At 40.7% G+C, this 27,718-nt stretch overlaps 1 protein-coding gene across 9 annotated transcripts in view; it reads right to left on the bottom strand.

Moving 5' to 3' along the window:
• Positions 1-1,518: 1,518 nt before the first annotated feature.
• The window catches only part of mbnl3 (muscleblind-like splicing regulator 3), an 88,404-nt gene continuing 62,204 nt past the window's right edge, over positions 1,519-27,718 (bottom strand). For 2 of the 9 annotated variants that reach the window (XM_060927821.1, XM_060927822.1), the window contains exons 5-9: positions 25,626-25,877; positions 18,505-18,552; positions 17,633-17,783; positions 16,111-16,218; positions 1,519-8,174 (exon numbers count right to left, since the gene is read on the bottom strand). In XM_060927821.1, coding sequence (XP_060783804.1) covers positions 8,032-8,174; positions 16,111-16,218; positions 17,633-17,783; positions 18,505-18,552; positions 25,626-25,877 — 702 coding nt within the window. In that variant the 3' untranslated portion in view covers positions 1,519-8,031. Of the gene's footprint in view, positions 8,175-10,919; positions 11,015-16,110; positions 16,219-17,632; positions 17,784-18,504; positions 18,553-25,625; positions 25,878-27,718 lie in introns of all 9 variants that reach the window. The other 7 variants (XM_060927825.1, XM_060927826.1, XM_060927823.1 and 4 more) reach the window with 7 other exon arrangements.

Genomic DNA, 27,718 nt, shown 5'->3' with positions numbered 1-27,718 from the left:
CCTCAAAATCCATTCAGTACTTTTTGAGTTACACTGGGAACAGACACACACACAAAAAAAATTCTGGATCTGCTGGATCCTGAATCTACATACTCATCTGGATTTGCATCAACGGCTAATCAATTGTTCCTTGGAACATGGCCCACCTTAACTCAATTTCTTCAAAATCCATTCGGTACTTTTTGAGTTACATTGGGAACAGACAAATTCTGGACCTGCTGGATCCACATACACATCTAGATTTGCATCAACATCTACTCAGTTGTTCCTTGGAACATGGCCCACCTTTCCTTAAAACTTCTTCAAAATCCCTTCAGTACTTTGAGAGTTACATTGGGAACAGACAAAAAAAAATTCTGGAAGTGCTGGATCCTCAATCCACATACACATCTGGATTTACATCAACATCTGATCAATTGTTCCTTGGAACATGGCCCACCTTTCCTCAAAATCCATTCAGTACTTTTTGAGTTACATTGGGGGAAAATTTTTTTTGGGTGGATCTGCTGGATCCTGGAGCCACATACACATCTGGATTTGCATCAACATCTAAATCAATTGTTCCTTGGAACATAGCCCACCTTTCCTCAATTTTTTAAAAAGCAGTTCACTACTTTGAGTTACATTGGGAATGAACACAGAGGCAAAAACATAACCTCCTCCAGCAAAGTTGGTAGAGGTAATAATACCACAACAGTAAGCCGATCAGGAAAGCTCAAATATTTATTGATCAACTTGGCAGCTGGTAAAGCTGGTTTACCTGTTTGACCAGCTCGGCCTGCGTTTTTTGTTGGGTTTTTCAGCGGGGAGCAGCGTTAAAGTGATTAAAATCCCAGCAACACTGACTGCTGCACCAAAAACGAGCACGAGAAGAGTTAGTGTCGGTCAGTCACAGTGACTTTATATCTAACAAATGATCTATAGAATAGGTTGGCCTTGAATTGGCTGCCAGGGCAATAAGGTGTGTACATGTGTGTAAGGAATATTTCTAAACGTCCTTCTGAACTTCACTCAGTGTTGAATAAGTATCCCAGAGCCATGCTTCTCACAGTGGAGTCCATGAAGCATAGCCAGGTGGGCCTTTTTATGTTTAGGATAGGATTTTCTTTTTATCAAGCATCAGTAACCAGTTTGTCCTGGTCAGGGTCACGGTGGATCCAGAGCCCATCCTGGGAAGACTGGGCATGAGGCAGAAACATACTCTAGCTGGGATGCCAGTTCATTACAGGGCACCAGGTCCACACATTCATCCACTTAACTTACACCAGCATGTTTTTGTGAGGTGGAAAGAAACCGGATAAGAAGAAACCACGAGAAGATTTGCACGTTCTCGCCATGTCTGCACGGGTGTCCTCTGGAATACAGGCAGTAACCTGAGCTCTGAATCGTACAGGCGACCCGGTTTTATAAATTTAATGCACAAGGAGTGCATTAACTCATCAGTATGATTTAGATCTCACCTGTTTGTCTTCAAAATAAATGACAGCCTTTTAGGGAAAGAATACACACCCTGGGGGGTTCCATTTAAGTGCTTTATTAAAATGTCAAACAAAAAGAACAGATCATATAAGCATGTATATTTTCTATACATTACTATAATCATAAAAGAGATTGGCAATAAGCACAACGTTTTAGCACATACAAGCACGACACGCTAAATAGAAAGAGAAGCATTTCACATAGAGAGTCAGGGCATTCAAATAGATCTTGTCCTACAGTGGGGGAAAGAGGAATCAACAACATATGGCTTCGAAACAAGGTGGACATTCTTTAAGCTGCTTCTGGTAGAAAGCACTTATTCTGCGTTTAAAACTACACCTGACTGACGCCCTTAAAGGGACAAAGCCTCGAATCTCGAACAAGAGACTGCATTTACATTTACATCCATTGCATTTTACAACATAAATATGAAAATTCTATACACACTTTTTTCTCAAGGTCATCAACATCAGTTTCCACACAGACTTAAATATGACGTGATTAAATACGAGTGATGGAGTCTCTTGGTTAAAAATGAAATAACAGGCAAAGGAAAATAGCACTGTCTTCATAGAATGTCCAGGCACAGTAAGGTGGACAGCAGATGGGTGTTAGTTGTTGTTTCCCCCCCTCCCCTCCTCCAATAAGCACAGTGGTCAAAAGTGTCCTTTTGATTGCATTCATTTTCAGCATGTTCTGGAAATCAAGACTAAAGGTATCAAACTCTGTGCTGAGTCCACTTTATAGTCAAGGTTTGGGACCATGTGAACGTGGTCCAAAGGTGCATCGACATGCAGGAACCTACATAGACTCGGTCTCTCCCTCACTACTAGGACAAGTGCCATGGCAACAAAATTCTTGGCTTCCAAAGCAACTGTAGGCCACAGAATGTACAAGATATCTCCAGGTTTCACTGTGTTAACAGGATTTTGTCTTGAGGAAATACACGGATATTGAGAATTATTGATCAGTTTTTGGGAATGTGTGAGTGTTTGAAAACTGAGAGGAAACCAAATACAGAAATGTAACTTATACTCCTTATATAAACAGTTGCAATGCTTTCCTGCTGTAATCTGACCCTGATTGTTGGTGGTGTGTCCCGTATTTGGATGATGCTCAACCCTCTTTACAGGCAGGAACAAGGGTTTCGCTGCCTATTATACTGTTTGCCATCTGCAGGGGGCAGAACATCACCAGTACAGACATTACATGAACTAAAATCCCAAGCAGATCCATTTTGAATCCAGTTTCTTTTCAGCTCTTAAGAGCCTTGAACACACACAATAATAATAATAATCTTGTGACACTAAATAGCTAATTCACAACAAATAATAAAACGAGTAATAAACAGAAAGACCAGCAAGCTATTTATTCTTTGGTTTCCTGGATGCAGCGCATCACCTGCATACAATTTTAGGGGCCATGCTTCTTGCCAAACACCACCAACACAGATTAGGATCAGATATAAACAGCCTCCGTGCTCTGTGTAATATGCTTATTTTTGTAAACTATGACAAACTATAAAGCATCTTTTCATCTATTTTTTTTTTTTTTTAATCAGCAAGCAACATGCTCATGGTGAGAACAAGGGCATTAGCAAAAAGAACATACAACAAATCCCTCACATTTCTTGAACAACCTAGTAGAAGGACAGATGTTTACCTGTATTACGAACAATACAGTCATTTTATTTGAACAGGTTTTTCAATATATATATGTCTATATAATTTGTATATCTATGCATATTCAAAATAAATTCTGAATATTTTCACTCATTTATGTACATAAGTGCAAACGAGGTGAAGGACACACATTCGTACACTGATGGGGGCACAGCTGGTCCCAGCACAGCTGGGCTAAAGGCTGGCTAGAGAGCACAGGGAGAGAAATGAGACATTACCAGGAGGTTCAAGTTCTAGCTTACTACGCCCTACATCTCGTTCTGCTCCTGACATCATCGAGTTAAAGATTCAAGCACTCGTCAACAAAACGAGTCCATCTGCAAGATAGAAACAGCCCTTAAAAAAAAAGGAAAAAAAAAATTTGCACCAGAATCTCTCAATCAAAGGTTATTGAGCTTTTCTCTAATGATCCACCAGGTCCATTCTAAAGCTCAAACACTGACTCCTATCACAAGCAGACAGCTATCCCCTTAGAAAAATAAGAAATCATAAAAAACAAAAACATGACATCTCCAAATGGACTTTGGACTTAAGGAATCTTTTTTTTTTTTTTTGTACAAAATAGGCATCGTTTCTTAACCCAAGGTAAGATATCTACACATTCCCTTTCAGAATAAGTTAACCTTGTACATTAATTCAATTGAAGTGTGAAAAAAATTCACAATTAAGATTCACAAAGGTAGCCATGTTGTAGTTTTGTTGCCATAGCAACAACAACTTACTATCAAGTTACAATGAATTGATCATTGTAATACAAATGTGTATATAGATTAATATTTATATAGAGAGATATTTCTTATTTACTACTAACTACACAAACTATGTATCAGATTATTCAGATAATTTCCATTTCATGCAATGAGTGTTTATGCTATAGAATAAGTAACTGATAAGAAATCATTAATGATCAAGGTAACTAAAACGTTCATTTTCAAAATGTAAAACCTCACAATAAATTTACTTAACACGTGGAAATACAGCTAAAATAAGTACCGTTTAAAAAAAAAAACCCCGACATTAAGGTCACATGACCGTAATGGTGACAAAACTATAGCTAGGATGCACTAGTAATATGTACATATGATTATTTAACTACATTACACATGAATACACACTTCTTAAAAAGTAAGTGTTCTTAAAATGCTAAAGCCCCAAATGAGGCATGTTTTTTTCCTTAATCAAGTATTTTGTTAATTCCAGCTGGATAGCAGTTGGAGAAGGCATAACTCTTGATATGAGAGGAGAGGAGAGAAGAGAAGAGAGAGAGATATCGATCTATACCTTGGCTAGGCAATGAGACTCACCCAACTACAAGAAATAATCCATTATATAAATCAACAGCTTAGTACACTCCTAAACAATTTAACGTCCAACATTTACACACCCACACCTTAACATTTTATAAATTGTGTACGACACAGAAACTCCAATAACACAGTATATTGTCTTGTTGATTTTGCATTTGACCTCAGTTTACTCTATTGAACTTGAGCACTTCACGCTTATTTAGTTACTTTAGATCAGTGTAAAAGCATAACATTCTTTTGGGCCAGAAGGCTTGAAGATGTTGAAAGACTAAATGAAGCCGTCAGTGAGCACTAAAATTGACAATCCGTTTTTGTCTTGGGTTAACCTCAATTTAATGTTTAGAAAACAGGCTTTGAGTGTTTGGCCTGGAGAGTTTCCTCGAAACAAAAATACACCATTCCCAAAGAGATCCTCTGGGTTTTTTTTTGTTTTTTAAACCGGTGCAGTGTTTGACCATTGAAATTTGCTCCTCAGTGTGGCTATCTGGACAAAACAGCACAGCTGTTTCATGTAACGATGACGGCAACAACTTGAAAAGGTCCTCGACAAGTCTCTTAGTTAGAATCTTGTTTATAGTACATCAACAGTGAATGGCATTGGGAGAATTGTACTCCCTTGATATGTTGAAATATGTTGTGGAGGAAAAAGATGAGACAGGCATCCTCAAGCTTTAACGACATTCTTCTTTGTCCTAAATGTCACATTCAAATGTATATAAGGCCCTTTCCTGGCAACGTTTTGTAAATGAGGTTCACCAGTACCCTGGCTACAAGCTGATCCCCCGCCTCTACACCTCGGCACTTTTCTCCTGCAGTATTACTGCTTTTAGCACTATGTGAAAACGAACCGCTTGTATGGCTGACACTCAGCTTTGCCCTGGGTTTTTAGAGTCTTCCGACTTTTGAACATAAGGACACAATAAGTGGTCAGAATCTGCAAGCTGGATTAAAATGAAACGTTTCAAAAACACAGCAACTTAATCCTGATTAAATCAGTGAGCTGCATAATTGGAAGAAAAAAAAAATGATGAAGGTACACGCACGGACTACTATTACAAAAAATGTTACAGGCCTCGGTTGATGCTGACCTTACGTCACTGTATTTGTTCTTTCAAAACAAGCATCTACTCCAATTAAAGCTTGCTCTGTAGACCGGCTCAGTAACGGCCTTTAGTCCACACATTGTAAATAAGCTACAGGAGCTCCAGTCATAGGGTACAGCAGTATGAGGTGAATTAGGAAAGCTTGAAAGCCTGAATGAAAGCACGGCATTAATGATTGCATTAGCTGTAGGGAAAATAACAACATAAAACATTCAATCAGTCTGATTTTGGCCTTGGCATGTAATAACTCTACTCCTTCCCCCCCCCAGTGATTGGCACAATGTGACCCAGCTCTGGGAGTTATTGGCACATAAAGCAGTACACTTGTTAAAGTGTACTGCTGCCGTTAGTAATTTAACAGGACAGTAAGATTTCCATAAATATCTATTCTGTGCGCGTGGACCCTGTATTATTTACTTCTCTCCAATTCCCCTCACTATCATTTATTTTGGGAGTGTTCCACTACATTCAATGTGTTCTTAATGACTTTTGCACCTTACATTGGCTCCGAATAAAGGAGGGGGCAAAACTCGTTCTATGAAACTCTAGAAGTGTAGCTTTGGTTGGTGTCATACTGCGAATATCACAGCAAGGACGGTTCCAAGATCTTGTGTTATTGTGTGATGTAACAAACCAGGCTAAGCAATAAGCACAGACAAACAGACTGTCACACAGTAGGAGGGACAGAACCATGGATTTTGGCAGGGACCGTCTATGCTATAAGGATAGACAAAAGCAGAGATGGTGACAGTCCCTAAGATAGCCCAATGTCTCTGATAAACCAAGTCAAACTTACAGTTCAGCATTATTACGGAAAGGAGAAAAGAAAAAAAAACCCCGCTCGGTTACAGGAGATGAGTAATGTGCTCTGACGTGGCTGACTACAGAGAAACAGTTGGGCTTTGAAATGGCGTTGCTCCAATCGACGGCCACAGCTGCTGTGCTGGCACTGCCTATCACAGCATGGCGATCAGACTCATCCTGAGCTAGTCATCTATCAGACCTCCTGTGCAGCGCTGGCTTTAGGGCTGTAATCAGACCCTGCAGATTAGTGTACATCATGCACAATAAGACATGCGGGTACACAGATTTCTGCTTAAGGCGGATTGCGTTAAGAAAATGGAGGTATTCGCACAGGAATCTACTTAACCTCAGTCTGAATGGTTCATGTAAACAAATCCTGGCATGGAAAAAAAAAAAATTACACTTCCTCTAGTTAACCAACTGCAGCTTGTTAGGATTAGGCTTACATAAGGCATTACCCTTCCACTACTCACTAATGGTAGAAAAAGTGGACCGGTACATAGAATAGGAATGACATGCTTGCTTTTAAAAAAAATGGTATACATGTATGCTGCCCTTTGTTTTAGCATGTGATAAGAGATAGGTCAGAGGTTCGAGTAACAAGGCCAATTCGCATCAAATGCATTTCTAAAACATTTTAGTTGCGTGTCTTATGTTGACTTCCATTTCTTTTTACTTGTTTGCTCGCTCTATGCTGTGAAGCATATTAAATATCATCTATAACAGTGTTGTGACTGTGCGGCCTACACAAGGTCTGTATAGCAATGGTACGCCAACCACAACAAACACAAAAATGCTAATCACGGTCCTGCTGTCTAACGTCATATTTTTAAATGAACTGTGACGTAATTACAGGTGGCCCTCTTCTCCAAGTCCCGTTGACACTGTCGTATGTATAGGTATTCGTTTCCTTGTTAAGAATAAAGTGCAGTATTGTGCTGTGGACTAGACGTGCACACTTGGGTTATACAGACATGTTGCTTAAGTGCTGCGTCTGGTGTGAATTCTAGGTCAGGGACATCTAATGGACATCAGCAATCTTCTGACGAAGACGTTTTATGGACAGTAAATGTCTGCAACTCAAAGAAAAACCCATGTGAAATGTAGAAACAATTAAAAGAAAAGGTTAAAAAGCGCTTTCAAAAAAGCTCTCATACATGCCCATGCTCTGAGCCAAGCCCTGTGCACGTTACACTCGTGTGTTTGCTACACAAACTTTCGCAGAATCATGTTTGCTGTCCGGTGACTTCAAGCCTCAGCTTCAATACTCCTACTGGATTAAACCGGGTCTGAGACCTCACTCCCTCAACTGAGGAGGATGCACTGTTCTCAACTTTGTGTGTGTGTGTGTGTGTGTGTGTGTGTCTACAAATCTGTGTACTTGTATGGCTGTGAATTCAAAGGAGTGCTCAGATTCAGCATCTTCATGCTTCTTAAGTCTCCTTGCATCATGGCACACTTCCTTAAACAGTTGAAGGTCCTAGCTTAAATATTGCCTGTTTTAGCATCAACAACCTTTTTTTTTTTTTGTTAATATGGGGCATCAAATAAGAGGATGAAAGGGTTGTCCTTGCAGGACGCACTGATTAGGCACACGTTTGTTGCATTCATGTCTCTATGGTCTGGCTGGATTTGGGGGATGGCGATAGTGGCGTGTTAACTGAGATTGCGGCCGAGGCTTACTGAGTTCAGGTTCACCGGTGCCGCCACCAGCAGTTTGGGGATTGGACAGAGGTGCGTTTCCACAGGAATGCAGTGGAGGTCGACAGGGTCAGCAGTCAGTACCTCGGCGGGGTCTACTGAAGGACAAGGATATATAGGAGGAAGGGGATGGGAGGGGCAGGAAGAAAGAAGACACGGTGTTCAGAAAGAGAGAGAGATTTTGGTCCAGGTATCACAAAATATGCAAATACAAAACAAGTGCAGGAACTGATGTACGGCTAGCTTTGCATCACCTCAAACCAAAATCTCACAACAGTGTCTGTAAAAACAGAAGAAACTATAATATCCTGAATGGAATACATCACCAAATCTTCCAACAAGGTACACTGGGAGGTTATGTGGACAAGAAACGCAGGAAATTAATAGAATCCTTCTGCACGCCACTGCGATACCCAGATACTTTTTAAAATTGTGATCACAAAGAACACAGAACTTTATTTACACACAGAAATAAAATTAAAAGGAACACCAAATAATCTGCTCCCAGCGTATTGCTGAACCACCGCCACTACTAATTATTATTATTATTACTATGTGAATGTCTTATAGTTCAACAATATCAGCAGTCTGGAGTGTGCTGGAGAAGGTGAAGCACTCGGTAATGATGCAGCTGTGCAGTGCTGACACCAAGATGGAGGACTCTGCAGTGCTTCCCCTCTTGATTCATGCAATAGCATCACTGGGAATAAACCTTACCAGTGACAGCAAATTATACAACTGGGACTCAAAACTAAATCCCCAATGCACTGCTACATGATGAGGTGTGTTTCTGGAACTGAGGGCTAGATGCATGTACGTGAGAAGACGCAGCACAAAACGTGACTTGACGTAGCCGCAAATCATGTTCATAATACTTTTTTTTCTTTAGCTGTGAGAAATTTGATGTACGAGTGAGGGACGAGTTATGCTTTATTACCACTGTTGCCAGATCTTCACTAACTCATCTAAATGAAGAGCAGTACTCCCCCCCGAAAAAAAAAAGCACACTTTGCCTGAGTATTTTTTTTCCACAAAAGTTCTAAAATTGGTTTGTATTATTACACATTTTTGTTCTAAATAAATACTACTTATAAAAATGAACAAATGTATCCCAATCCTGCATTAAAACCATTCCCTTGGCAACTCCAGCACTCCATCTGCACTTGGGGACAAAATGCCACACAAAACTGATCACCGCTAATCCCCCCCTAAATTAAATGGCATATGTAACACTTTAGATATTTCTGTCTGTATGACACAAACTGCATTTTGGCTCGTACACCAGTTTCATACATTAGGCGTTAAAGGAACAGTCCACCGTACTTCCATAATGAAATATGCTCTTATCTGAATTGAGACGAGCTGCTCCGTACCTCTCCGAGCTTTGCGCGACCTCCCAGTCAGTCAGACGCAGTCAGACGCGCTGTCACTCCTGTTAGCAATGTAGCTAGGCTCAGCATGGCCAATGGTATTTTTTGGGGCTGTAGTTAGATGCGACCAAACTCTTCCGCATTTTTCCTGTTTACATAGGTTTATATGACCAGTGATATGAAACAAGTTCAGTTACACAAATTGAAACGTGGCGATTTTCTATGCTATGGAAAGTGCGCACTATAATGACAGGCGTACTAACACCTTCTGCGCGCTTCGGCAGCGCGTTGATACGGAGCTCAGATATCAATGCGCTGTCGAAGCGTGCAGAAGGTGTTAGTACGCCTGTCATTATAGTGCGCACTTTCCATAGCATAGAAAATCGCCACGTTTCAATTTGTGTAACTGAACTTGTTTCATATCACTGGTCATATAAACCTATGTAAACAGGAAAAACGCGGAAGAGTTTGGTCGCATCTAACTACAGCCCCAAAAAATACCATTGGCCATGCTGAGCCTAGCTACATTGCTAACAGGAGTGACAGCGCGTCTGACTGCGTCTGACTGACTGGGAGGTCGCGCAAAGCTCGGAGAGGTACGGAGCAGCTCGTCTCAATTCAGATAAGAGCATATTTCATTATGGAAGTACGGTGGACTGTTCCTTTAAGGTTTTTCAAGCAGCGTCTCAAGGCGGGTGTAAACAGCTTACTACAGCTGGCCCTGAGAGAGTTAAACAACAGCTTGCAACATTCACTGTGTCACTGATTAAACTCAAAAGCTAACCTGAAAAACCAAGCAAATAAATAAATAAAACCCCAACAGAGAAAGAGAACGGATGAATATGGACACTAACGTTTTAACTACACAGGAGGAGGTGCTGTGTGTCAACATAGAGTGGAGACATTTGTAAAGGCAAGGTGAATACACACAGACACGGTGACACAGGGCTACACAGAGGCTCCGCACTGGTCCACAGAGAGTTTAAGCCCAGCTGGGTTTAACTAGCACAAACAGCTAGCTCAGGTGGGTTGCCTAGGGCCAGAGCTCCCATGTTAAACCGAACACAAATCTCAGAAAAACACAAGCTCATTATAATGAGAAAGTGACTGTGCTCTCATTTCTGTCACAATCATCATTCATTTACACATTCATCCAGTTTCAGTAACTGCTTTAGCCTGGTCAGGCTCGCGGTGCATCCGGAGCCGATCTCAGGAACACTGAGCGCAAGGTGGGTATCCTGGATGGGATGCCAATTTACATTCACAAGTTCATGCACTCACTCATTCACACCTCGGGGCAATTTAGACTGCAGGATGATCAGTTCTAATTAAATCTGCATCACTAATACAGCATTTTCCTGATAATATGTTCTGTGAAAATTCTCGCTACAATGCTGGATGTCGTGTTGTCTGTGGACCAGTGCTGGATGCTGTACAGCTGAAAAGAGAAGAGGCCAAAATGAAGGGGCAAACCTGATTGGAGGCAGCTGATTCGGCAAAAGGAACATTGGTGACTGGGGTCGTAGCCGACGAAACAGTGGAAGTGGTGGCACCGTGCATCATGGGAACTTTTTTCAGGCGAGTCAGACAAGAAACAAGGGAGAGGGGGAGGTGGAGGGGAGGAGGAATGTTATGAGTACCATGACATTATATGCCAGAGGAAGAGGCGGAACAGTCATGGCAAGTAGCATTTATGTACTGCCAAGATGATTTTCACCCAAGAACATGCAAGTAAAACTTAAAAGGTAACACTTTATAATATAAGATTTGATGAATTTGTAAAGTAGCAATTCAGTGAATAACGGATTTTCAATTTTACATGCATAGCAAATGTGTTTTATATTATTATTATTTTAGATTTTTGGGGGGGCTTTTTTCCCACCTTTATTGGATAGGACAGTGTAGAGACAGGAAATGAGTGGGAGAGAGATGGGGAGGGATCGGGAAATGACCTGGGGTCGGAATCGAACCCGGGTCCCCGGATTTATGGTATGGCGCCTTATCCACCTGAGCCACGACGCCCCCTTTATATTATTTTTAAATGTGTTTGTGACTTGCTTTAACAGACATTTATATGAACAATAACGATGTTTTTGTCTACTTTTGGTCTTCCGGCTGAACATTCGACCAAATACACTGCCTGGAAAAAAGTCGCACACTAATATTTCGTTGGGCCGGCTTTTGCTTTGATTATGGCACGCGTTCGCTGTGGCATTGTTTCGACAAACTTGTGCAACATCGCAACATTTGTTTCAGTCCAGAGTTGCATTAATTTTTCGCCAAAATCTTGTCTTGACGACAGGAACGTCGAACCACTGCGAAGTCTTCAGCACATCCCAAAGACTTTCAATGGGGTAAAGATCAGGACTTCGTGGTGGCCAACTCATGTGTGAAAATGATTCCTCATGTTTCCCGAACCATTCTTTCACAATCTGAGCCTGATGAATCCTGACATTGTTGTGCTGGACTATACCCGTGCCATGAGGGAAGAAACAAAATCCATTATTGGGATAAGCTGGTCATTCAGTACATTCAGGCAGTTAGTTGACTTCATTTTATTGCCACATAACATTACTGAGCCTCGACCTGACAAAATGAAGAAACCCCAGATCATAACGTCGCCTCCAGAGGCTTGTACAGTGGCCACTATGCACAATGGATGCATCACTTCATGTGCTTCCTTTCTTACCCTGACACGCCCGTCACTCTGGAATAGGCAGTGTTGGGCACGTTACTTTCAAAAAGTAATTAGTTATAGTTACTAGTTACTTTTCCCAAAAACTAACTGAGTTACTTTGTCATAAAAGTAACTAATTACCAGGGAAAGTAATTATTCCGTTACATTTTGTTCCCCCTCAAAAAAAATCAAATTCAATTAGTGTAATCATCATAAAAGTGAATGTTAAATGTGTTTAATGACTGAAATGGACACTTAACAGAGCCAGTTAGTAACGTTATCTACACTATATTAATATTTTTGTGGGACAATGTGAGATAAGACATCTATCAAATGTAATATTTTTGTAGTTATTAAAATTATATGTTACTAATTACTGGCCACTGACGAGGACAAACGCTTTGTTCCTCGACATAATGTGCATTGCACGTAAACACTCTTGCCTTTTATTTCAAGTAATGAAAAGTAATGGCTGTATTTCCAGTGTGAAAGCGCAGTGCTGGGCTGACCGCTCGCCATCGCTGTGTCTTCCGATTGAAAGAGCGCGCAGTAGTGCAGTAGGCGTGGCCTACCTACGTATGTTGTCCAAATCTACTCTGATTGGCTTACTGTGCCGTTGTCTCGCGTCTCCCCGCCCCACACGAAAGCAGAGTAAAGAAAGGCTGAACGAGCAGCGTGCCAGATGAAAACAGCTTTAATAAAGTAACGCATAGTATTTTATTGTAAGTAACGGGAACGGCGCTATAACGATGTGAAAAGTAATTAGTTAGATTACTCGTTACTAAAAAAAAGTAACGCCGTTAGTAACGCCGTTTATTTCTAACACCGTTATTCCCATCACTGGGAATAGGGTAAATCTGGACTTGGACCACATGACCTTTTCCCATTGCTCCAGAGTCCAATCTTTATGCTCAATAGCAAACCGAAGCCTTTTCTTCCAATTAGCCTGACAAACGAGTGGTCATGCAACAGTTTAGTCCCAATCCTACGAGTTCCTGCTGTACTGTGTGTGTAAACGTTCTTACTTGAACTATTAAACGTGGCTGAGAGTTCTGCTGACCATTTTTTACAATTCGATTGCACCAAACGTTTACGTGATCTTTGGTTACCGTCAGTCAAGAGGGGTTTTTTTTCCAACCACATTTCTTCCCCAATGTTGATGGTTCACCACCATCCTTCCAGGTTTTAATAATGCATTGGACAGTTCTTAACCTGGTTCCAGCCATTTCAGTAACCTCCTCAGTTGTTTTCTTTGCTTGATGCAGTAACCTCTTTCAGGCTTGTAGTACTCGAGTCCAGGACTCGGACTCAAGTCCGACTTGTGCCCTAATTTTAAGGACTCACGACTCAGACTCGTGCATTAACTGCATTCGGACTCGTCAATTGGAGACGAGGACTTGGATTTTCTCTTTATCTTTTTGTAGCATGCCATAATAATTTGGCACAAGATATTTATATCTACATTAATTTTTATGCTAATTTTGTGCAAGAGAATGCACATTCACCTGCTCATACGTCATGTTCAGGAACAAACTAACGTTAATGGCACTAAAATGCCTGGAGAGAACGCTCCTAGGATTGTCCGCTTTGCTTATACAGACTTCTCGTGCAGTGGGGGGAAGAAGGAAATAAATAAATAAGTAAATAAATAAATAAATGCCACTGCTATGTATTCCATATGTAGAAGAACTATTGAGGAGACGACGGGGACAACCTCAAACTTCATTTGGTAAGACTCCACCCAGAGAAGTAAGTGACACGCTATGTTCATTGCCCTGTTGACAGCAGGGCTTGCTGACCGATGAACTAGCTCGTGTTAACCCTCTCTCATGTTATTTTCCCTGTTGATAGTGGGCGGGGCTTGTTGAGCGATGAAACAAGCTTTTTATCTGTAGCCTATTCACTAAAACGGGGCAGTCGAGCAGTAATGTTAGTCCAACACAGTAGCAGAGACGCTTTTCACATAAAGGCAGCAACAGCCACCGTCAAATAGTGCCATTGGAGAGTTTTTTCTCGGACTCTACTTGAAATTTTCTTTAATGACTTGGACTTGATCACTGAGGACTCGAGACTGGCCTCGGACTCGAGGTTAAGTGACTCGACTACAACACTGACATCTTTTCTATGAGCATGGCATACGTCTTCCCTACATGGTTGTTTAAGAAATAAGCTACTCACTGCATCAGTTAGGATTAAACAAATTGTTGCCAGCTAAAACATATTAAATCACTGCAGTGATTATCCAATCAAAGGCTTTTGGCCAGGCAGTGTATATTTAGTACTTCAATATTAGTGCCTGCCATTTTTGAGCAGTACAGTCTCAAAAGCCGTACGATTAGCATTCACCGGGGAGTCCGGTACGTCAGTAAACATGGCCATGAACTGCACACGTTCACAGAAAGAGGCAATTTGACTGACATGACAAATGACCAACCACAGAATTTTCCTGTAGCCCATTGTCACATTTATCATTCTGAAGCTCGTGTCCAGAAAACTAAAAAAAAAATATATAAATATATATATATATATATATATATATATATATATATATATATATATATATATATATATATATATATATAAAGACGCTCTCTGACCCGTGGGTGGGGAGTCTCAGGCTAAGACTACTGATCAAGTGCTGATCTGATTTTTGGTTCAAGCAAGATGTTTTGAAATTACAAAATACTCCTTTCTGTCATATTTAGTAGATTTTGAACAACCCCTTTAAAATACAAGTCTAGAACTTTAAACAATAAATTAAGCAAATTGTTTTGTTGTAACAGATACAAAAAAGTAAAGATTACATATCGTTTATAAAATAGCTCAATGTGTGGTACAAAATGTTAGACTGAGGACACAGGCTTTTCCGATTCATAGTACGTAATTTGTGGACATTTTAGTATGAAGTTAGTGATGTATTTAGAAATAGTAATGCCTAGAAATATTCATATTTATTAAGAGAAAAATTACTATTTAGCTACTATTTAAAACTATTGCTGAATATTTCACATCTTACAATATTCAATGCATTTATGAATAAAAAAAATTCTTAACTATTGCTAAAAGAACATCAAAACAAATTATAAAGTGTTACCAGCTTGAAATAACTAAGGTCAATACTTATTGCACTGCAGCTGTGCGTTTAAAAAAAAGTCATCAAAATCATACAATCCAATCAGACAGATATATCTGATAATTGTATTTTGATGGCGCTGGACCATGTGTTGGAAGAAAGCCAAACTAAAGTAAAACTGACAAAAACAGCAGAAAATGTAGCCTACACATACAATGCATTCCAGCACAAATCTAGCTTTGAGAATGACAATTTCCTTCTCCGTTTTTATTTATCTGTGTATATACACTTGATATTTGACTGATAAAAAGACCAATTTCTTTTTTTTACTTTACTAGTGATGTATGAATGGCACACATGGGGGAAAAAAAGTCTCCCTTTACCTCTCTAAACCTCCTCTCTTTACCTCTCTAAACCTCCTCTCTTTACCTCTCTAAACCTCCTCTCTTTACCTCTCTAAACCTCCTCTCTTTACCTCTCTAAACCTCCTCTCTTGATGAATGAAGAGTCATATATGGCAGAGAGCAAACTAATACAGCATGATCCACAAACAGCAACAGCATCATACATGATACAGACACACAGTTCCCCTCACATACACACAAATATATAGACATGCTGGTTAAACTCTTAATTCTTGTCTGGGAGAGGTAGCGGAGCTATCACTGCAAAGCTACCTGAACATTAGGATTAGGCAGACTTCTGAGTGAATTCTACTCTCAGAACATAGGTGGAAGTAAGGTAGCGTGTTTGAGTGTATAACCTACACAATGTGTAGGGACTGATTTGGCCTTAGGGCATTGACCTAGACTTCAGCAAGGCACATGGTGACAAGGTGAAGTATCTTCATGATCAGTGTATGGGTGAGGTGTGTGTGTGTTGGGGGGAGGGGGGGCCCTGGGCTCTACCCTCACCAGTCTGTCCAGGCCCTGATAGGTAGCGGCTGTGGGGGGGCCGGCAGCTGCTCCAATCCCGCCTCTCCCAGCGGCCCTCTGCCAGTGGGCCGGGCGGTTTGAAAAGCCCTACAAAGATTTAAAAGGGGAGATGACGAAGAGGAGAGGAGGAGGAGGAGGAGGAGTAGGAGGAAGAAAAAGGAGCACAAAAGAAAAACAGGAACCGCTCTTAGTGGATTAGGAATAAGGGCTAACTTTGGTCTAGCTAGCTTTGTGGCTCCATCACTTTCATACTTGAGCACATGTACACAAATGAACTGAGAAGCTGCACAGAGAGCAAAAATAAAGGAGCAAACAATAAGTGGAAAAGCAAGCAGCTAGGTGGCAAATAATGTGGCAGACATCACAGGCCCAGGACTCGACTGTAAGATCAAAAGTCTAGTTAATTCTGTTTATTTATTAATTGATTTCACTTTTTTTTTATTAATTCAGCATTTAAAAACCTTGTTTTAAAAGGACTGTGTTAAAATTTTTTTTAAATCTACTCCTTAAAAACACGTAAATGGTAAATACATGTTTTAAATGATCCTATACCATCCTATTCTCTTATTTCATTTCTACTCCAAGTTATGTAATTATTCACTGGTTCATGTTATTAGAGTTCAAGCAGGTTACTAGCACGTTTTAGAAGCTGTTACTTTCTCTCTCTCTCTCTCTCTCTCTCTCTCTCTCCAGAGCTGAGAACTTGTGGAGCAGAGGGGACTCACGAGGGACCTACCAATGCCTCCCGATGGAGCCATGCAGAGCAAAGAACCTGGTGCATCATGCACAGAGAACCCAGTGCAGGGAGAGGTGGGGAGGATGGGGGTTGGGTGGTGGAGGAGTAAGAGACGAGACCAAACAACAAAGTTAGTGTGCCGGTAAAGGCTGTGTTGGTGATTACAAGCCATACGGCTAACACAGATACCACACATGACACAGGCAAAAACAAAGCAGAGATGCTGTTGTGAGTGGATTTCTCTGAAATTGGTTAATACATTATGAAATAATTTAATAAAGGAGGCCTGAAACTCGTCATGTAGAGAGGACAGGAAACTTGGACATACTGAAATGGTGATTCTCTCCCCCCCCTTCAAGTAAACTTCAAATAAGAAGCACTATTAAAATCATTAGTATTACAGATGCATCATACCCATCTACTTACCATAGGGTATACCAGCATGAAGAATATTTAGTGGTGGCTTTATGCAGTGCACAGATGCATTGCTGCAGCTGCGAGCAAGTAAATAATGCAATGCAGCACGAGATCAATGGCAAAGCTCAGTGTTTGTGTTATGGGGACCAAATAGCAGGACACGTGTGCGGAGTACACTGCCGAGAGACGCAGAGGATGCATGAGCTCAAAGGGAGAGAGAGGGCAAGCAGGGAAAGAGCTGGGCCAAATGGTACTTAAATCCGACATCTTGTAGCTGAGCAGTGCTGTAGGAAACCACTGAACAGAGAGTGTATGGAGCGGACAGAGTAAATAATAGCAGAGACTTACCTGTGGGGATGAAGGTCGGCTGCTGTAGCTGCATGCTGGCCAGAGCCTGCTGGTAGTGGAACATGCTGGGGTTGAAGATGGCCGTAGCGCCGTTGCTCTTCTCCAAGGTGGGCCTCTTTGGTAGCTGTTGCATGCTGCCTGGAGGCAGGGCCTTAGGGAAGAAGAGAGAAAGTGACAGAGGCAAAGAAAGGCGAATAGAGAAAAGGAGGGAGCAAGAGAGAAACAAACCAAAAACTAATGCCAGGTTATGATCAGACTATAAGAGCACAACAGTGAATCGTGACCAATTTTCAGTTTAACACTGATGTTATGTTATTGATGTTTGTTCACAAGTGCTTTACAAACAGGGCTATATTTAGCCCTAAACTACGTGGCTACTTATTGTAATTTGCAATCTGAAGACATATTGAAGGCATTATGCTGAAGAAAGCATAGCATTACAGCATGGCGAGAACGCATCCAAAGCTTCTTCCAATATACATGCAATATGGCAATGATGCAAAACACTGTCCACACTTTGCTTCAGGTTATTAACATTTACTATAGTTGTGTACTAAAAGCCACTTATTTTGTTGGTTTTAGAATACCAGTCTTGTCCAGTGGCTTAATTCTCTCTGCCCCAATTGAGAAAAAAAGTCAGAACTTGATCCTTTTATAACCAAGTGACTGTACCAGCAGACTGCACTACAGCAAAAATAATTAATTGTGCAAGCCCCGTACTGCGTAATAGGCTGAACTGTGATTGTTTGAATCACAGTGAATGATGATACTTTTGAAAAAGTTATGCTTGAAGGAGTACACAGTTTAGTATTTGGCAGTGACAGAGATGTCAACAAGAAGCGGGGAGAAAAAAAAAAAGAGGTCAAAAGTACCAGGTCAGGGGTTGACTGAAGGCTGCGCTTCAGAGGACGCGCTGCAGGCTGTGGCCGGGTTAGCAGGCAGTGAGCGCATGACGACAGCAAACCAATCAATGAAGACAGACATACAAACACACACAGGGCACACAAGACTGTAACCAATGTGAGAATGGTGTCAGCTGAGATGGAATTTTAGAGCATAATATGGAGACAGAATGGAGAAAAAAAAAAAAAGAGGATGTTAGCACAACACAGGGCACAAACATCAGTTTATCAATGAATGGCTAACACAATAAGCAGTATGAGGAAAAGAGAGCAAAGCCTAAACAAAATGAGAACAAACAGAAACTGTAGCAAGCTGATCAGCAAGCTTAAGAGCTAGAAAATGAGAACACGTCAATAAACCTGTTTTTAAAAAAAAAAAAAAAAACCTGCAGGAAGACAAAAAAACTGCAAAATCCCAGCTGTTGCGATGGAGAAATGGCACAAGCACTGCAGAGGACACAGAACAAGCGCTTGTGTCATGCAAGGGAGAGCTCACTGCAGCAAAACAGCTGTATGCAGAAGGCTGGCAGTTAGCTGGTGTTGCACAATTTCCTTTTTCTCCACTTTGTCTGCTTATCCACTCGTTTCTCCTCTTGTTTTCTGCCTGCTCGTTCACTGCAGAGCTGGTGTTTGTAACTTATCACTGAGCTGAAAGTCTTCATACATCATTGAGAAGACAAAAGACTTGCAACTCCCCCCAGATAGATATTATATATATATATATATATATATATATATATATATATATATATATATATATATATATATAAAACACACACCTAAAAAAAATTATAATACCATGAAAAAGTTCCTTTTTTTTCCATAATTTAATTCAAAAAGGTAAACTTTCATATATTCTATATTCATTACATGTAAAGTGAAATATTTAAAGCCTTTTTTTGTTTTAATTTTGATGATTATGGCTTATAGATCATGAAAATCAGAAATCCAGTATCTCAAATTATTAGAATATTCCCTAAGATCAATCAAAAAAAAGGATTTACAATACAGAGATGTCCAACTTCTGAAAAGTATATTCATTTATACACTCAATACTTGGTTGGGGCTCCTTTACCATGAATTACTGTATCAATGCGGTGTGGCATGGAGGTGATCAGTCTGTGGCACTGCTGAGGTGTTATTGAAGCCCAGGTTGCTTTGATAGTGGCCTTCAGCGTATCTGTATTTTTGGGTCGGGTGTTTCTCATCTTCCTCGACAATACCCCATAGATTCTCTATGGGGTTCAGGTCAGGCGAGTTGGCTGGCCAATCAAACACAGTAATATCATGGTCAGCAAACCATTTGGTAGTAGTTTTGGCACTGTAGGTAGGTGCTAAGTCCTGCTGGAAAAGGAAATCAGCATCTCCAAAAAGCTCGTCAGCAGATGGAAGCATGAAGTGCTCTAAAATCTCCTGGTAGATGGCTGTGTTGACTTTGGACTTGATAAAATACAGTGGACCAACACCAGCAGATGACATGGCACCCCAAATCATCACAGACTGTGGAAACTTCACACTGGGCTTCATACACCTTGGATTCTGTGCCTCTCCACTCTTCCTCCAGACTCTAGAACCGTGATTTCCAAATTAAATGCAAAATGTACTTTCATCTGAAAAGAGGACTTTGGACCACTGAGCAACAGTCCATTTCTTTCTCTCCTTAGCCCAGATAAGACACTTCTGACATCGTCTCTGGCTCAGGAGTAGCTCGATATTAAGAATGCGAAAGTTGCATCCCCTTTCTTGAAGATGTCTGTTCGTGATGGGTCTTGATACACTGACACCAGCCTCAGTCCACTCCTTGTGAAGCTCTCCCAAGTTCTTGAATCAACTTTTCTTGACAATCCTCTCAAGACTGCGGCCATCCCTGTTGCTTGTGCACCTTTTCCAGCCACCCTTTTCAGCAATGACCTTTTGTGGCTTACCCTCCTTGTGGAGGGCATCAATGATCATCTTCTGGACAACAGTCAAGTCAGCAGTCTTCCCCATGATTGCGGTTGTGTGTACTGAACTAGACCGAGAGATACACTGTGTTCATACTGTTTTACTCAAACTCGAAATGAAATATTCTAATATTTTGAGATGTTTTTTTTAATGTTTTTGTACTGTATGCCATACTGATTAAAATTAAAATAGAAAAATGCTTGAAACATTTTAGTTTATGTGTAATGAGTCTATAATATATAACATTTTCACTTTCTTACATAACTGATGGAAAATATTGAACGTTTTCACAATATTCTAGTTTTTTGAGATGCACTTGTATATATATACACACACACACACGGGATTCTGAATTATTGAACATACTCTGCATACGCATGGTTTGTGAAAACTGAGTTATAAAAAAAAAAAACCACACTTTGTAATAAAAATTATTTAAAGAAATAATTAATAGCTAAACTTAAAATTCGCTCAGAGGATTCCTGTACAAAGGAGACAGAGAGGAGCTTCTAGTGAGGTACACAGGTGCTGCCTATGCATTAGTAGTTTTTTTTTTTAAACAGTACAGTGCCTTGCAAAAGTATTCATACCCCTTGAACTTTTTCACATTTTTCCACCTTACAACCACGAACTTAAAATCTCAATTAAAAAAAAAAAACTTATGTGATAGACCAACACAGAGTAGCACATAATTGTGAAGTGAAACGAAAATGATAAATGGTCTTCAAAATTTTAAACAAAAAACTGAAAAATGTGATGTGCATTAGTATTCAGCCCCCCTGTGTCAATACTTTGTCGAGCCACCTTTTGCTGCAATTACAGCTGCAAGTCTTTTGTGGTATGTCTCTACCAGCTTTGTGCATCTAGACACTGAAATTTTTGCCCATTCTTCTTTGCAAAATAGCTCAAGCTCAGCCAGATTGGATGGAGAGCGTCTGTGAACAGCAATTTTCAAGTCTTGCCACAGATGCTCAATGGGATTTAGGTCTGGACTTTGACTGGGCCATTCTAACACATGAATATTCTTTGATCTAAACCATTCCATTGGAGCTCTGGCTGGATGTTTAGGGTCATTGTCTTGCTGGAAGGTGAATCTCCTTCCCAGTCTCAAGTCTTTTGCAGCCTCCAACAGGTTTTCTTCCAGGATTGCCCTGTATTTATCTCCATCCATCTTCCCATCAACTCTGACCAGCTTCCCTGTCCCTGCTGAAGAAAAGCATCCCCATAGCATGATGCTGCCACCACCATGTTTCACAGTGGGGATGGTGTGTGCAGGGTGATGAGTAGTGTTAGTTTTCCGCCACACATAGCGCTTTGCATTTAGGCCAAAAAGTTCAACTTTGGTTTCATCTGACCAAAGCACCTTCTTCCACATGTTTGCTGTGTCCCCTACATGGCTTCTTATGCCTGTCTTTCAACAATGGCTTTCTTCTTGCCACTCTTCCAAAAAGGCCAGATTTGTGGAGTGTACGACTTATAGTTGTCCTGTGCACAGATTCTCCCACCTGAGCTGTGGATTTCTGCAGCTCCTCCAGAGTGATCATAGACCTCTTGGCTGCTTCTCTGACCGCTGCTTCTCTTGCTCGCTCTGTCAGTTTAAGTGGACGGCCATGTCTTGGTAGGTTTGCAGTTGTGCCATACTTTTTCCATTTTTGAATGATGGATTGAACAGTGCTTCTTAAGATGTTCAGAGCTTGGGATATTTTTTTAATAACCTAACCCTGCTTTAAACTTCTCCAGAACTTTATCCCTGACCTGTCTGGTGAGTTCTTTGGTCTTCATGATGCTGTTTGTTCTTCAGTGTTCTCTAACAAACCACTGAGGCCTTCACAGAACAAGTGTATTTATGCTGAGAGTAAATTACACACAGTAGGACTCTATTAACTAATTAGATGACTTCTGAAGGCAATTGATTGCACTGGATTGTATTTAGAGTTATCAGAGTACAGGGGGCTGAATACTAATGCACATCACATTTTTCAGATTTTTATTTGTTTAAAATTTAGAAGACCATTTATCATTTTCGTTTCACTTCACAATTATGTGCTACTCTGTGTTGGTCTATCACATAAAATCTCAATAAAAAAAAAACTTAAGTTCGTGGTTGTAAGGTGGAAAAATGTGGAAAAGTTCAAGGGGTATGAATACTTTTGCAAGGCACTGTATGTGACGTAGGCCTACAGTATGAAATGTATGTGCCACCTCTTCTAAAAAACCCAAATTAAAACTGATTATACAATAATATGATCACAAATGCAAAATTAATAATCGATTAAATAAAGTGAGGACTAATAAAATCCTTGCATAAAAGACAATTAATGCCTTGCTTTAAAAACTAAAAAGTAATGAATCTTGTTTAGGGGAGGGGGGAAAAAAAAAAGTGTGAAAGTACATATGCAAATGTTTTAACTGAAGATAGTTTAGCGTGTAATCACTGTTCTGTATAGGCAGATCTGTTACAGTTAATTCAAATCAGCTGCTTTAAAGAGAGATTTCAGTGAACAAAGTCCTGTTTGTTAAAAATATTTGCTCTTGATTCCTGTACCGGTTTCCTTTCCTTGCCTCCTTTACTTCCTTACAGAGAGGAATGGCTTTAATAATAACCATAAACTTGCACCTGTGTATCTGTCTGGAGCAGCATCCAGTGGAGTGGATGTGCAACGCTGCTCTTGGTGTAAAATGGGCTTGAGCTGCAAACCTGAGGTACCTGATATTATCCAGTGGAGATTAAGGATTTCAACAGAGGCCTGAATGGTATTGGAAGTTAATTATCTGGTGAACTTCATATATCTGGTTACATGCTCTTGCCTGCATGCGTGTACAAACAGTCACTTCCAAGCCTTTTTTTTAGTCCCCAAGCACGCACACACGAGCGCGCTGATCTCTGTAGCAATATCCAGGACACACATGGTTTTTCTTTTATGATATTTTCTCAACTAACAAATAACTGAACACTTATTATTATTTGATTGTTGGCAACTCAAATGTTTAACTGGGTATTTTATAAAAGTACCAGTCAAAAGTTTGGACACGCCTACTCATTCCTAAGTTTTTCTGTATTTTGACTTTTCTAAATAGTTGAACAATACTGAATACATCAAACTATGAAATAACATATGGAACACGTATGGAATTATCTGGTCAAGAAAAAGAAAAAAAAAAAGTGTTTCATATTTTAGATTCTTCAAAATAGCCACCGTTTACCTTGACGCTTTGCATACTATCGGCATTATCTTAGGCCCACTTTACACGGGGACGGTATAAAACAAAAACGCAAAAGTCCGTTTTCGTTCTCACTTTTTTCCGCATCTACACGACCGTTTTCAAGGAGGAAATCTGCGTCTATACGGTGACGCATAAATGTCTCCGCTATGTCTGCACGCATGCGCAACGTCTTCCGTCTTGTCTGATCTGCACATCTGCGCCGCTGTTCTGTCAAGTTATCCTACCAAGCCTACTACGCATGCGCGAAATCCAGGAGGGTAGGAAAATTCAACAGTAGTTTTGTCCCACCGATCAGCTAGGCTGATAGAAAATCGGTGAGAATTTCACGCATTTGCCGATTTTTATGTTTTGTGCGTATTGGTCGAGTCTTTGGCCGAGTCAAATAATTTGTAATGACTTGTTTTGAATAATAAAACGGTCTGTATGAGAACTTGCTAGGATAACTTTACAGAACACCGGTCCGGCTGAGGTACTGTAGTGCTCGAGGGAGGAGCAGGAGCAAACCGAAACTCTTTTAATCTGCCTTTATTAAGTAACATTCACTCTTGTTTCGGTGAAGAAGAGAAAAGGCAGTGTCCATCTCAGCAAAATAAACCCGTTCGGCTGCTAGTTTTGTTTTCAGTCTCGGGTTTATGATTTCACGAGCGGCTTGAATAGGCGGCGCGCGCGTGTAACTTGGCGACACCAAACTGAGGAGCTCCAGCTCAAACACAACACAAATTGAAACGTGGCGATTTTCTATGCTATGGAAAGTCCGCACTATAATGACAGGCGTACTAACACCTTCTGCGCGCTTCGGCAGCGCATTGATACGGAGCTCAGATATCAATGCGCTGTCGAAGCGCGCAGAAGGTGTTAGTACGCCTGTCATTATAGTGCGCACTTTCCATAGCATAGAAAATCGCCACGTTTCAATTTGTGTAACTGAACTTGTTTCATATCACTGGTCATATAAACCTATGTAAACAGGAAAAACGCGGAAGAGTTTGGTCGCATCTAACTACAGCCCCAAAAAATACCATTGGCCATACTGAGCCTAGCTACATTACTAACAGGAGTGACAGCGCGTCTGACTGCGTCTGACTGACTGGGAGGTCGCGCAAAGCTCGGAGAGGTACGGAGCAGCTCGTCTCAATTCAGATAAGAGCATATTTCATTATGGAAGTACGGTGGACTGTTCCTTTAAGACAAGTGTCTCTGAATTAAAAATAAATAAATAAATGAGAAACCATTATCCAAACTTTTGACTGATACTATATAGTTGTATAGAGACATGCAAAGTACTAAGTATCCAGAGAATCATTTCTTTTAGACAAAAGCTCATCATCACTGGTGTAAGCAATAGCTACAGAAACTGTCAAATGGTGTACTATGCTACAATTTTTTCCCCCCATTTACAGATGGGTGACAAACTGAAGGAAAAACAGCATCTCTGTTGTGCTGTCAGAGACAATTTGCAGGCATGGTTTAGGTTTACTTGTCGACTTACTGACTCATAACCTTTATTTTATTTCTGTCTGAGGTTTTTTTTTTTAACCAGAAGAACAGTGTCTCCATCCACAGTACACGAGGATTAACCGAATGGATCGAGGAGTATAAAAATGATGTAAAATGTATGCTATGCCCTTCACGGCCACCAGATTTCAACCCAATTGAACACCTACGGGAGATTTTGGACCAGCATGTTAAACAGAATCATCATAACACCAGTTGAATTCTATTCATCCCTCCAGTACAATTCCAGACACTTGTAAAATCTATGCCAAGACCCACTGTGGCTTGTAGTGGTCCAACACCTTATTAAAACCCTTTATGTTGGCTTTTACTTTGTCACTCATCTGTATGTGTTTTATGTTTTTATTTGGTGAATTTGATGTAGATGTGTGACTGCAGTACTCCAAGTGCAACTGTCTCCACCTCACCATGGCTGCTGCTGCTGTAGCAGCTGCGCTCTGGCTGGCCTGTTGTTGCTGCACTGCTTTAATCCTGGCCTGCAGGTGTGCCGGTGGGTGGAAGTACTTGCACTTGTCGCGTGAACAACGGCCTTTGACGTAGTCCATGCATACGATGACAGAGTTCTCACTGCCGTCCACCATGCCTGCTTCTACTGGGTGAGCGTAGCGGCACTCGTTCTCTCCTCGTGTGCAGTTGCCCCGCTGAAACTCACGGCACACCTGGAAAGGAAACGGAAAAATGATCAGAAACCTAGAAGAGTATGGGCATATTATATCTGGTGTGTACACACACACCTCAAACAATTAAGATATTGAGAAAAAAGTTCTTTCATAATTTAATTCAAAAATGAAAAAGGCAAACTTTCATACATTCTATATTCGTTACACAAAGTGAAATATTTCAAGCCTTTTTTTGGTTTTAATTTTGAGGATTATAGCTGATAACTCATGAAAATCAGAAATCCAGTATCTCAAATGTTTAGAATATTTCCTAAGATCAATCAAAAAAAGGATTTACAATACAGAAAGGTCCAACTAGCATGTTCTTTTATACATTCAGTACTTGGTTGGGGCTCCTTTACCACAAATTACTGCATCAACGCGGCATGGCATGGAGGTGATTAGTCTGTGGCACTGCTGAGGTGTTATTGAAGCCCAGGTTGCTTTGATCGCGGCCTTCAGCTCGTCTGTATTTTTGGGTCGGGTGTTTCTCATCTTCCTCTTGACAATACCCCATAGATTCTCTGTGGGGTTCAGGTCAGGCAAGTTGGCTCGCCAATCAAGCACAGTAATATCATGGTCGCCAAACCATTTGGTAGTAGTTTTGGCACTGTGGGTAGGTGCTAAGCCCTGCTGGAAAAGGAAATCGGCATCTCCATGAAGCTTGTCAGCAGATGGAAGCATGAAGTGCTCTAAAATCTCCTGGTAGACTGCTGTGTTGACTTTGGACTTGATAAACAGTGGACCAACACCAGCAGATGACATGGCACCCCAAATCATCACAGACTACCGAAACTTCATACTGGACTTCAAACGCATTGGATTCTGTGCCTCTCTACTCTTCCTCCAGACTTGAGGACCTCCATTTCCAAATGAAATGCAAAATTTACTTTCTTCCGATAAGACGACTTTGGACCACTGAACAACAGTCCAGTTCTTTCTCTCCTGAGCCCAGGCAAGATGCTTCTGATGTTGTTTCTGGTTCAGGAGTGGCTTGATATTAGGGATGCGACAGTTGTAGCCCCTTTCCTGAAGACATCTGTGCGTGGTGGCTCTTGATGCACTGACACCAGAGCCTTAGTCCACTCCTTGTGAAGCTCTCCCAAATTCTTGAATAAACTTTTCTTGACAATCCTCTCAAGGCTGCAGTCATCCCTGTTGCTTGTGCACCTTTTCCAGCCAGCCTTTTCAGCAATGACCTTCTGTGGCTTACCCTCCTTGTGGAGGATGTTGATGATCACATTCTGGACAACTGTCAAGTCAGCAGTCTTCCCCATGATTGTAGCTGTGTGTACTGAACTAGACCAAGAAATACACTGTATTTGTACTGTTTTACTCAAACTTGAAACAGCTGTTTGTACGTTGAAATAGGGTGCCCGAAGATGATCCCCGTGTGGGATGGAAAATTTGCTATTGGAAACCGGCTTTTTGTTAGTTCATATTTAGTGCCGTTCTTGTATGCATGTATGTATGTATGTATGTATGTATATTTATCCATCTCAGAAACTGGGTACTGTGGGGGTACCCCACTAAATATACTCACAGTCAATAAACTATACGGTTTTGAATGGTGATGTTTTTAATTTGAAATAAAATAATGAAAGAAATAATACAGATCAAACTAAATCTTTGATGTGAATACTCTATTCAGAATTTGGCAAAAATTCTGCAAATTTGTGGAAAAATGGCGGCTTGATCTGGGACATGATAAATGGTTGACGACATCGTATTCCCTTAAAAAGGTTGTAGTCCACTGAAAAGTCTACAGTTATCACTAATTGCATTTTAAGTTGTAACTTTATACACCTAAGGATTGCTGCGCTCACAGAATAATCATAACC

The sequence above is a fragment of the Neoarius graeffei genome, chromosome 8 (assembly GCF_027579695.1).
Source record: "Neoarius graeffei isolate fNeoGra1 chromosome 8, fNeoGra1.pri, whole genome shotgun sequence".
Lineage (NCBI taxonomy): Eukaryota > Metazoa > Chordata > Actinopteri > Siluriformes > Ariidae > Neoarius > Neoarius graeffei.
This window is presented reverse-complemented; position numbering and strand designations above follow the sequence as displayed.